Here is a 12,206-nt window from a genome sequence, read left to right as displayed (position 1 = left end):
GAGTTGGAACTGCAGCACCAATGGGGGAAGTAAGCAAGGGAGGAGGGAGGCTAAGCATAGGAAAGAGGGAGGGAGGAAACAGGGAAGAAAGGGAAAGGGAGGGGAGGAAGGGAAGAAAAGGTTATCTTTTGTTTTTTTCTCTTTTGTCCTTTTAGGTCACCCTAAGTGCTCAGGAATTTCTCCTTGGCAGTAACCCGGCCAGCTCACTGAGAGTATCTCGCCTGCACGGCAAAGCCTGCCAAGCTCCCCGTGATGTATTCGATATGACAAACACAGTAACAAGTGTCACAATGGAGACGCTACTGGGTCCGCTTGAGCTAATCGATAAACAACGGGAGGACAGTGACAATGACAGTGACCCTATGGGATGATGGAGATCGAACCCACGTGGGCCGCGTGCAAGGCAAATGCCCTTCCCACTGTACTGTCACTCCGGCCCCCAAGATTTACTTTCTTGTAGTTTCTTTTCTGTGACTTTAAAAGTTTGAGGGGTTTCAATATGAAATTTAAAATGAAGACCCTCTAATCCACTAGACAGCAGTCACCAGAACTTGACGTTTGTTACATCTTGATGCGAACAAGTGGGTCAGCTATCCCCTGCTGTATCCTAGGAATTGATTCCATTTGTTTCAGCCGGTGTTTCTGGAATGCCAGCCAAGGAGTCCTGAGTCCTGAGAGGAACTCCCGTGGGTCTCGGGGCCCTTCTGTTATGTCTGTCAGTCCTGTCTACAAAACCCACAGCCCTTCCATCTTGGCCAACAGAGAAGTTTCTCCAACAAAGTGCCCAGCGCGGGGGGCGCTGGGGGTGAGGGACCGTCCCTGCCACGACAATCCTATAGGAGGAAAAGGGCATTTCTCGAGGGTCCTTGGTGAGAACTGCAGCTTCCTCGGCTTGGCCCAGATCTCACTGTCTCGTCCTTCCCCAGGGTCAGGGCTACCATGAGAGTCCATGCCTGTGGCCAGCAGGGGGGCATGCGGGAAGGCGGACTAGGCCCAAGCACCCCTTAGAGGCTGAAAGGGATGAAATCTCTGCAGGGCTGGGTGGGGGCTTTTGCTGCAGGGAGGGAGGGGGCTGGCAATGAGAAATACCAAGATGGGCCACGTTACCAGCCCTGAGGGAGCTCAGAGGCTCAGAGGCATCGAGCACCAGCTGGGAACTGAGGCGCCCCGGGGAGAGGAGGGCAAAGCCCGTCACACGAGCAGGTGGTCAGCAAGGTCAGGGAAAGACCCTCGTGGCCTGACTCGTGTCCAAGTGTCTGGGCGAACTCGGCGAGTATGCAGCGGGCCCAAGGGGTGGGGGCAGAGTTTGCTCTGGGGGCTCCTATCTTGTTTTCTCACTGGCCTCGTGAAGAATTCTCTGTTTCAGAAAGACCCCAGACGGGCCCGATTAGCCGGGGCCAAGGCTAGCACGGCATCCGGGTGCTGGGGACCAATGACAGCCCCAGAATCGTGCCGACACCTTCTCAGTCCCCTCAGAGGGAACCGCACGGGACGTGACCGGGAGACCTGTCAGCACCAAGCCGGAACATGGCGGCGAGCAGACTGACACACAGCATGCAGGGAGCGAGCCTGGAAGTGGGCGAGGGCGCCCGAGTACCAACCTGCAGCTCTCGGCCTGCTTTGCATTCTCTAACTCCTGAATCTGCCGCTCAGCCACCTGGAGCTGCTGCCTGAGCTTCTCCATTCCCAATTGACCTTCGGAACTGGCCTTCCAGAGCACATCGAGCTGCAAGAGCTTCTGCTGGGTGGCCTCCAGCTGTGCCGTGGCATTGGCCAGGGCCTGGGCTTGCTGACTACACACGGCCCGCAACCCCTCCAGGTGCTTTACCTTCGTCTCCGCCTCCTGCAGCTTGTTCAGGGCGTCCTCCATCTCCACCAGGTGCTGGTCCTCGATCTGCTCGAGCTTGGCCCGTGCGACCTCCAGGCTGTTCCTCTGCTCCTGGGCCGTCCTGAATAGCCGCGACCGGAGCGTCTGCAGCTCGGAGGCATGCGCTGCACGCTCAGCCGCCTGCTGGGCCTTCAGGCTCTCCACCTCCTGCTGGTACTCGAACTGTAGCCTCTCGATCTGCATCTTGAGCTCGGCCAGCTCGGCCGCCTCGGCGCCCACGCCCTGGCTCACGGATGCCTTCGGCTCGCCCATGGCCTGTTGGTGCGGGGCGATGGCTGTCTCCAGCTTGGACTTCCTCAGGGCGATCACGTCCGCATTCTCCTTGTTGGCATGGTCCAGCTTGGTCCTCAGGCACTCGTTCTCCTTGGCGAGCTTCTCAGAGGCCGCCTGCAGGGACTTAACCTCCTTCTGGTGGGAAAACAAAATTTCCATGAACTTAAAAAAGGAAGGAAAAGAAGCAGAAATAGAAATTTTTCTTTTCCAAACTGACTCTTTGCTTCTTCTTGTTTTAAGGAAAAGCTTCCAAAAAATGGGGTTCTAAAGGATTTGATTTGTGCTGCTCGACTGAAAATCAAAGCTGAGGCAAAGGCATAGACCCGACTGTGAGAACGAGAGAAAAACGCTCATCAAGAGCAGCCTCCAGCCCCAAGGAGCAGAGATGTGTCAGCCGGGCCCTGCCAGGTCCATGACCCCAGTATCCCTGTCTGATTCGGAGTCTCCAGCAGAAATGGTCCCGGCGGGGTGGGCCAGGCCGCCCCGCATCCTTGCCTGCACCCTGCAAGCCTCCGGGACCTGCCCGGGCTTTACCTCCAGGTCGCCTTTGGTGATGGACTCCTCCTCGACTCGGAACTGGAGGTCTTCCACTTTCCTGTGGGGAGAGGGAGACGTTGTGAGGGGCCTCACTGCTGCCCCCCATGAGGGCCACCATCTTGTAGATGCGCCTGACCCAGCCCCCGGCTCCACACAGGAGGGCTGAGAGAGTCGGGGAGGGCCAGAGCGAGAGTACAGCAGGCAGGGCGTTTGTCTTGCACGTGGCCGACCCGGGTTCAATTCCCAGCATACCACTGTGGACCCCTGAGCAATGCCTGGAGTAATTCATGAGTGCCGAGGCAGGAGTAACCCCTGAGCATCGCTGGGTTGACCCAAAAAGAAAAAAAAGAAAGTCAGCGAGTCCCCTCAGCTTCGAGCACTGGGTGGGACCCACAGGCTACAGGAGGAAGCTAGGCCGAGCCAACGCCAGGTGCAGTGTCATATCAACCCTTTCTGCCTTGCAGCTAACAGAGGTGGTTAAAAACTGACCCGCGGCGCATGCCAGTCCCTTGCAGCCAGCGCCTGTCCCCACATTGGGACAACAACTGAGCCCCTAAGGGAGAAGCAGCCAACGACTCGGGGGCGGGGGGGGGGGCAGAGGGGCTCCCAGGGGACGTGTCGAGTCGGCATGTGGAGCTGAGGAGCTGAGCCAGGCACTGGCAGTGCCCCTGGGCACCACACTGCCGGGAGTCCATCTGAAAAGGCGGTCTCGGCTAGCACCCCGTGTCCATCTGTCTGCAGCCAGGCCTGAGCCCCGCGTCCGCCTGTCTGCAGCCCGGCCTGAGCCCCGTGTCTGTCTGTCTGCAGCCTAGCCTGAGCCCTGTCTGTCTGCTGTCGTGCCCCATGGGTACTGTGGGTTTCCTCCCGCCTGGGACTTAACCACAGGGACTCCCACAGGGCCCCACTGGGTTAGGACAGTTCCTTGCCACCCATCACAGGCCTCCTGAATACCAGGCCAGGTGGACACAGCAGGGAGGGCCGGGGGTGGCTGGGTTCCACTGAGCTCCCCCCGCAGCCCTCCCGGTGAGGCCGCGCTCAGGACTGGGCACCCGTTGGTTTCTGGTTCTCACAGCCCTGGAAGGCCAGGAGTGCCCCACCCGAGGGAGCCCCCAGCTCTGGGCATGGCCTCACCTCTTCTCCTCCTCCAGCTGGTTCAGCAGCTCCACCTTCTCCCAGTCGGTTGCTTCCAACATGGCCCGCAGCTCGTCGTTCTTGGCCTCCAGCTCCAGGACGTGCTGTAGAGGCAACGGTGCGTGAGTGGCCAAGCCTGCCCCCGACAACCCTCTGTGGGCTGGCACCGCCACCTGTCACCGCGGCAAGCTGAACGTATCTCCCACCTAAGCTGCGGTGTTTCTGGAAGGCCAGAGGGGAACCGCACCACAAAAGCACCGGCGCGGACAACTCGGCACTCCCTATACCCCCACGGAGCGAGTAGAAGGAGCATGCGATCAAACCACGTGCCGGACGCCACCGCAACGACGGCAGACAGGGACCCACTGCCTCCCCCTGCACCGCCTGCACCAAGCTCACGCCCAGCCTCTACCGCAGGCGTCTCTCGGCCCCGGCACTGCTATCTGCACAGACGTCACCTGGTCGTGCCCGCACCGGCCAGGGCCAGCTCCTGCTCTATCTCCCCCACGTGGCTTGTGGCCATGGCCACCTCCGCCCGCTCCAGGTCCCGCTCAGCCAGCAGCTTCTCAATGTGCTGCGGCTTCTCCTTCAGCGCCTCCTGGAGGGCGGTGGTGCTGGAGATCTTGTGGGCGTAGCGGGAGGAGTTTTCTGGCAACTACAAAGGAAAAAGAGACATGAAGGGGATGGGGGCGGCTGACACGGGCATGCACGCGGTGATCCTCGGCAAAGCACATGGAGCAGTGCTGCATCCTTGCATATGGGCCAGCGACTCTCAGCAGAAACGTCATGAAACCTTCCCGAAGATCCTTGGACGGGACCTGGGCTCCACTGACCTCGGGCCTCGTGGGAATCCAGAGACTCTTCTGCAGAGCCGGAGGCAGCCCCCTCCACAGCCCGCTCTGGCCTGAGCTTCCTTAAGGATGAGCCCTTGGCTTGAGCTTGAGGCCAGCTCCAGCATCTTCAGCCTTGCAGGTCCGTCAGGGTCCCCTGGGCAGCCTGTCCCTTCTCTCTTCCTCTTCCTTCCAGCTCACCTCGCTCTCCTGGGCACCCGCCCCATGCCTGAATAGCAGTAACCAGAGACTCGTGTCTCTGGGAATGGTGCCGTGCCCCCGAGGGTCACTGGGTGTGACCCTATAAAAGACCCCTGTGCCATCTGCCTTCGAAAATGGGGGATGAGAGGATAAAGTTGCGGGAAAGGCGCTGGCCTTGCACGCCGCTGACCTGAGCTGGATAACAGGTACCCACCCCAGAGGGTCCTGAGCCCACCAGGAGTGACTCCTGAGTGCAGAGTCCGGAGTAAGTCCTGAATATTGCTGGGGCATGGCCAAAGTCCAGGGAAAAATAAGGAAAAAGTGGTGGGTGAGAATGTGTGAGGGCTCACGCCCAGCGAGCAGGACAGCAAGGGCAGCTCAGGGAAAGACCAAGCACAAAGGGAAGGAGAGAAGAGGCAAAGACAGTGAGGAGGGGAGTGGAGTGGGCTGAAGGGCTGCGGGGACCGGGGGTCCTGTCCGTTCTATCCTGGGCTCGTGGTCGCTCATGGTCGCTCTGCAGACCCAGATCCCTCTCTGCACAACGGCTCTGCAGGAGGGGACAAGGCGGGACCTGATCTTCATTCTTCGGGCATACGGTGGCAGGGGCTGCGGCAAGGGTGGCCAGGACTTCCGCTCCTTCTGCCCGGCCATCACTGTTCCATCGCCCTGCTGCGGTCCAGCCGCAGGTTCTCTTGCTGCTTCCCCGTATCGTCTGAGCTGCTGCCAAACGCCTCCTGACCGACGGGCCCAACAGGGCCCAGTCTGTCCTCTGCTGCTTTGCCTGCTGGGAGCTCTCGAGCCACCTGGTTCTGTCCGGAGAGCAGGATCATCCTTGCCTGTGCGTAAGGACCTGGCCGTGATTTCCCGATACACTTAAAGTATATCTGGTCCGATTAAATGCCTTCCCAAGGGCCAAAGAGTCTGTTGGGGGGGTGGGGGAAGGTGCTTGCAGAGGTTCAAGATCCAGCACCATCAGGAGTGACCCCACCCCCCAAGCAGAGAGCCAGGAATAAGCCTTGAGCACCCCTGGGTGTGGCTCCAAAACAAAATAATAACTAAAATTTCTAGGAGCACACGAGCTCTCGGGCCAGCCATGTGCAGTGCTCCCGGGAACTGCAGTCAACTCGGATTTCAAGGGGTGGCTGGGAAGAGCTTGCCAGCCTTGGGGGTCTAACACCAAGACCCGGGCTCAACCCCCCTCCACCGGGAGCAGCCCCCAAGCACCACGCCTGGAGTCCCTGAGCACTGCCAGGTGAACCCCAAAGAGCAAAAATAAAAACTAGGAAAGGCGGGCGGCGGTGTTCCCTGAGCCTCCTGGCCTGAGCAGGTGGGGCAGGCCAGACTCACGCGCTTCCTGGGCCCGAGACAGCTCCCTGAGGAAACCAGCAAAGGAGCGATGGGCTTCTTTCAGCCAACCATGGAGACGAGACTGTGAGGTTCAGGCGCCGGAGCAGGGAGAAAGCAGCACCCCTGTCTTGGGGGGAGGCGCGCGCTGAGGGGCTGGGCAAGGTCCGGGCCACGAGCTGAACTCAGGATGCTGATGCCAAAGCCTCTGCCCGGCGCGTGGTGTGTGAGGCCCCAGGCTCCACCCCAGCAAGGCCAGACCCTCTGTGGGAGCCTGGTACCTCAGAAGAGCAATTCAGCCAACAGACGAACCCGGGAGGCCTCCACAGGGCACGCACGGACCCGTGTGCATGTATGTATGCGTGCATTTATGTTCCAGTGGGCATGTCTACACGCACCTGTGTGCATGTGCGCGTTGTGTTTATGCATGTATGTGCCTGTGTGTGTATACCCATAAGCCTGTGTATATACGGTATGCACTACGTGTACATGTATGAGTGACTGTGTGTATGAACGCTTGTGTGCACTTATGGAATTATGTTGTCGAGGTATACTTCCGTGAAGTCACACAGAATCTTTCTATATTCCTGTCATAGACGCTAACGGTGATGTTCAGTTTAGGAGTGAGCTCCACCCTGCATAAAGATATGCAAGGCAGGGGCCAAAGAGCTGGAGAGCGAAGCCCCAGCGCTGCCCAGGCTCAATCCCGGAGGCCCGCCAGGAATAATCCCGAGCACAGAGGTGGGAGAAAGCCCTGAGCTCTGCCAAGTGTGACCCCAAAACAGAACAAAACAAGATAGCGGGGGGAGGCTGGAGATACGTCTCAGGCGTAGGGCTCTTGCTTGGAGGTGGGAGGCCCCGGCACAAGCCCAGCACTGCAAACGGCCCCTTGAAGCACTGTAGGGTGTGGCCCACAGTCAAGCAGAAAAACAAAACCAAATTCCACAAATGGGCTGGCTCGCGAGGGAAGGAGAGGGGCTTCTGAGTCTGCTCCCCTCCTAAATGGTGAGGAGAAGGGAAGGAGGAGTCGGGCGTGAGGATGTAGGTGGGGCAGGGAAACCTGGTGGTGGTCGAGCAAGACAGGACTGGCCCCAGGCCTGTGCCCAAGGCGCGTGGCCTCCTGGCTCCCGTTCCCGTGTCATCTGTTTTGTATCTTCCGTTGCACACACACTCACTCCCTCCTCTTCCGCATCGAGGGTCAATGCACAGAGCAGAGCCGGCGGCAGGAAGCGCAGCCCCCAGCAAAGCCAGCCCCCCGGGACACCCTCTCCATCGTGGGCCCGTTTCCCTGTGGACAATATCTCAGGATACCCTTGCATATTCGGACACACTTTAGTGTTTATGACTCAGATAGAGGTGTGGGGAGAAGCCACGAGGCCCCAGCTTTGACTTGCGGCCCCGCAATGGACAGAAGTCCAGGCCACTCTGCATGTGGACAGCGGTGCAGAGGGACAGGAGGGAGCAGGGAGAGACGGAGAGAGCAAAGAAGAAGACGAAGCGCCAAGCATTCCCCAGAGTCTCTGGGCCCTGCTCTGACCCTCAGGCGCCCCCTTCAGCTACCCCACTTCATCCCTAAGGCGGCCTGAGGCCAAAGAGGAGCCCTGAGCACTGGAGGAAAGGCCCGTCCCTGCTCTTGTCACCGGTGGTGGCTGGGAAGCCACTCGCCTGCCACCCGGAGCTGCTCAGCCCACGTGCTCCTGCTCTGCCTCTCGCCCCTGGGGCTGTGGGAGTCTGTGGGGGCCCGAGCACCCTGCATTGGTGCGGGGCTGCTTACTAGTCCCGTGCGGCCGGGCCTGCTGCTCACGGATGAGGCCCCGGAGCTGACGGAGCTGAGCGAGGAGGCCGAAGGGCTGCGCTTCAGGCTGGCGGGGGTGGTGGCCATCACATGCCTCACGGCGGCCACCTTGACCTTGGCCGGCGTGGTGGACGGGAAGCCGATCTTGGTGACTTTGTGAATGGGAGCAAACAAGCCATACTTGGGCTGACACTGGAAGTACTTGCGGACAACGAGGAGGGGGGGACAAAAACACCTTCGGCAAGAGACACAAGCGCCGACCCAGAAGTCCACTGAGTCCCACAGTCTCACACCCCCACAAACGAACACGCTCCCACAGCCCCACATGCCCACACACTCACATCCCGACAAACACACTCACACACACACCCCAACAAACACTCCCACACATAAACACCACAACCAACACACACTTACACTCACACCCCAACCAACACTCCCACACTTCCACACTCTCACAGCCCAACAAACACACTCACCCCCAACCAACACTCCCATACTCTCACACTCCCACCCATCAAACACACACACTCACACCCCAACAGACACTCCTACATGTCCACAGCCCCACACTCACACACACTCACTCCCCAGAAACACTCATACTCACACCCAAACAAACACACACTCACACTCACACCCCACCGACACTCCCACACCCACACACACTCACACCCCAGCCAACACTCCCACACACCGACAGCCCCACAGTCACACACACGCACACCCCAACCAACACTTGCACGCTCTCAAACCAACACTGACACGTTCTCATTCCCCCACAAACACGCTCACGCCCCCACCAACACTCTCATGCCCACGCCCCCACCAACACTCACAGCCCCACACTCACACGCTCACATACACACTCCCTCATACATTCACACCCACACTCTCTCCCACGCCGCCCACCCCCACCACGCAAACCAAGGGCAATTCCAAGCAGCCTCCCCTGCATCTGAAGGGTAACAGCAGGCCCGAGGGGTTCCTGCAACCCGAGCACAGCTGCATGTGGGAGCCCCAGGCTGTCACCACATCCCTGCAGGGTCCCCGAGTGCCACCGGAAGTGGCCCCGCCTAAGAACCAAGTGAAGTGGCCTGCAGTCCCCTCAGCGCCTCCCGGGCACCGTGCATGGCCCCAGGCTGTCTGGGGGGGCAGGGGGACCCACCTCGTTCCGGCCACGGCACCATCGTTCTTGCCCAGTGGCTTGTCCAGCTCTACGCCGCACCAATCCCCCTTGGCGAAGTCCGTCTCCCCGAGGAAGCGCACCACACCGGCCTCCATGCCTCCCACCTGCCAGAGGGATGGAGGGACGTGGGTCAGGCACCCTGAACTGCGCACAGCGCCCCCACCCCCGCAAACGAACATTCTGGCTTCAGAGTCGGGATTTCCTGAAGAAACCCCAAAGGTCAAAGTGCCATTTCCCCCCGCAACCCCTACAGGGTGAGCAGACGCTGCTGCTCAGTGTCCATGCAAGGCAGCGGCATTCACACCCACTCGCTGTCACTGGTGGCCTGGCTGACCACACCCCCGGGAATCTCTGACCCAGGCCAGCCACCTGGTGTGGCGAGGGGTCACTGCCCCTTGGGTGTGGGAGCGGAGCACTGGCAACCCCACCGCTGGAGAACAATTAAGCCAGAAACCAGCTAAAGGAAAATGACTGTTCTCGTATCTTAGCAGAGTTCGATCTTCCAGCTCTCCTTCACTATGCCTTGGCTTGACGCTTGGCTCCTGGCACACAGAGCAAAACAGAATCACAGCGCTGGACACTGACGGGAATGCTGACAAACAGGGCTGGAGCACAGGGGGAAGGGCACTGGCTTTGTGTGCGACCTCCCTGTGACGCCCCCAGCAAAAACATCGAAAACCAGAGAAATAGAACTGATTTCCAGCTTTGTTCATTGGTTTGTTTTTGAGTCACAGTCAGAGTGCTCAGGGCTTACTCTTGGCTTGGTGCTCAGGAATCACTCCGTGATGTGCTTGGGGGACTGTACATGGGACCAAAACTTAAACCCCGGGTCAGAGGCGTGCAAAGCATGACCCCTCCCCACGGCATGACCCCTCCACCCTGTTTTGGCTAAACTGGTAAAACTGGCAGCATCCCCGAACGCATCCATCACGCTGGAAACTGCAGGACCAGGCGTCCCGGCTGCTCGTGCTTCCCCCCAAACCGCGAGTCTGGAGGAGTTGATGGACCAGACAGGGAAATGGACAGCCACCCGCGACCGCTGCCCTCGGCACTCACCAGCACCTGGTCCCCGAGCTTCAGCTCCCGCTCCCCTTTCTTGAGGGAGCCGGCCTCAGAGAGGTTGGAGATGGACTCGCTGGCCGTCCTGGTCAGGCTGCTGATGTGAGGGGTGGCCGGTGACTCCTTCGAGGGGGACTGGGGCACCTTCGCGGTGCCGGCAGGGGCCGGGGAGGCCGACAGGGGCGGTGTGGCCCAGGCGGCAGGCGCTGGCTGCTGGCCGTTGGTCTCATCGTCGGCCTGCAAGCTCCTACTCAGCTTGGACGACCGGGTGAAGATGCCCTTCAGCGGCTCGCACTGGAAGTAGTGCACACCCGCCACCGAGCCGTCGTTCTTGCCCATGGGCTCGTCCAAGACGATCCCGGCCCACTGACCAGGGGCAAACTGGGTCTCCCCGAGGAACTGGATGAATCCAGGCTTGTTCCCATTCACCCAGATTCGTTCCCCGACCTGGAAGTCGCCCACAAACTCCTCCTGCATCTCCGAGGAGGGGGCGCTGGGGGTTTTCTCCCCAGGCACGGTCTTCTCAACGGGAGCAGCCGCTGGAACAGCAGAAAGGTCAGAAGGGTCAGAAGGGACAGGAAGGGCCTGTGCAGGTCCAGTTAAAGTGTGGTTGGGGGAGAGGGACACCCAGCAGTGCTCGTGGCTACTCCCAGCCAATGACGGGGGCTGCTTCTGGCGAAGCCTGGCCAGGCCAGCCGTTAAGCGGACGTGCTCACCTACCGCAACATCCCAGGCCGCAGTCATACTTTGGGCAGCTCAGGGGAAATCTTTGGATACACCCCGTGATACTACGGACCAAGCCAGGTGAAAGCTCGAACCCAGTGTCTTATTTCTGCTGTGTCCACTGGCCCATCTTCTTTTTCTTTTGGGCGGGGAGCAACCCAGCCAATGCTCAGGGTCTATTTCTGGTTCTCCGTTCAGGGTTACTCAGGGTGAGGTTGAGGGTGGAGAGTCACATGGGGTGCCAGTTGCCCTCCCCACTGTACTGTGGCTTTGGCCAGCAATGAGGCCCTCTAGTCCAGGTGAGTCCACCTCCCTAAGCCTGTCCCCAAGCCCGGGCAAGGGAGCTAGCAGTTAGAAGGGAGCGGGTTGGTCGCCTCAGCTGTCACCAGTTGCCGTGACACTAAACTCACAGAACGTGACACTCGTGTGTGAGAGCTGTCCCCAGAGCCACGGACGTGTCTACAGCTCAGGGAGCCCTTCCCGGGCGAGGACTCGGGATGGGGTTCCCGGGTGGGAATGAGTCTCCGTTGTCCTGGGCTGCGCGCACTTACCGGCCGAGGGTGCCTTCAGGGCCCAGCTCCCATGCTTGAGGATCTTGGTGGGGGCCTTCAGCCCGCTGGGCCTCAGCAGACTCATGGTCAGGCGGTCAGACGCTGCCGCGGCCACTACCAGGCCCCGACCATCGAGCCCACTGTGGGGCCTGCTGAGGCACACTCGTTCTCAGGACTAAATCTCTGAAGAGCAGAGGAGAGAGTCTGTCTCAGGCGAGCGACCACAGCAGCTTCCGGAGCCCAGAGAGCTGCCAGTCTGGCACTCGCCACCCCGAGTGCGACCCCCAGTCTCCCGCATAGCCCCCTGAGCCCACCAAGTGTCATTCCTGCACAAAATCTCAATCCAAAACAGACAAACAAACAACTGCCGATTCGGGGCCAGAGAGCAGAGGGGACAGGTACTAGCCCTGTGGGCAGCTGACCCTCGCGCCCTCCCTGCCATCACTCCCACCACCAAACACATTCAGGAGCCAGAAATCATCCCTGAGCACCGCGAGTGTCACTGACCACCTCCCCGTCCAGACACTGACGAGCCGGCAGGCGACTCAGCAGTGATGGCTGGTCTTGTGTGTGCGTGTGTGCGTATGTGTGTGTGTGTGAGAGGCCCGGGGTTACACGTAGAAGCTAAGGCAAGCAACAGGCACACTTTTTTCTATGGGCTGAGAACTGCCATGGAAAAGGGCCC

At 60.1% G+C, this 12,206-nt stretch overlaps 1 protein-coding gene across 1 annotated transcript in view; it reads right to left on the bottom strand.

Moving 5' to 3' along the window:
* LOC130024610 (CAP-Gly domain-containing linker protein 1-like) overlaps positions 1–11,606 on the bottom strand; it is a 49,223-nt gene extending 37,617 nt beyond the window's left edge. The window contains 9 exon segments of the mRNA XM_056115314.1: positions 1,634–2,299; positions 2,699–2,756; positions 3,830–3,933; positions 4,288–4,307; positions 4,310–4,484; positions 7,979–8,200; positions 9,164–9,292; positions 10,245–10,786; positions 11,522–11,606. Of these exon segments, the coding sequence (XP_055971289.1) occupies positions 1,634–2,299; positions 2,699–2,756; positions 3,830–3,933; positions 4,288–4,307; positions 4,310–4,484; positions 7,979–8,200; positions 9,164–9,292; positions 10,245–10,786; positions 11,522–11,606 (2,001 nt within the window).
* Positions 11,607–12,206: the final 600 nt, after the last annotated feature.

The sequence above is a fragment of the Sorex fumeus genome, unplaced genomic scaffold (genome assembly GCF_029834395.1).
Source record: "Sorex fumeus unplaced genomic scaffold, SorFum_2.1 ptg000029l, whole genome shotgun sequence".
NCBI classification, from domain to species: domain Eukaryota; kingdom Metazoa; phylum Chordata; class Mammalia; order Eulipotyphla; family Soricidae; genus Sorex; species Sorex fumeus.
This window is presented reverse-complemented; position numbering and strand designations above follow the sequence as displayed.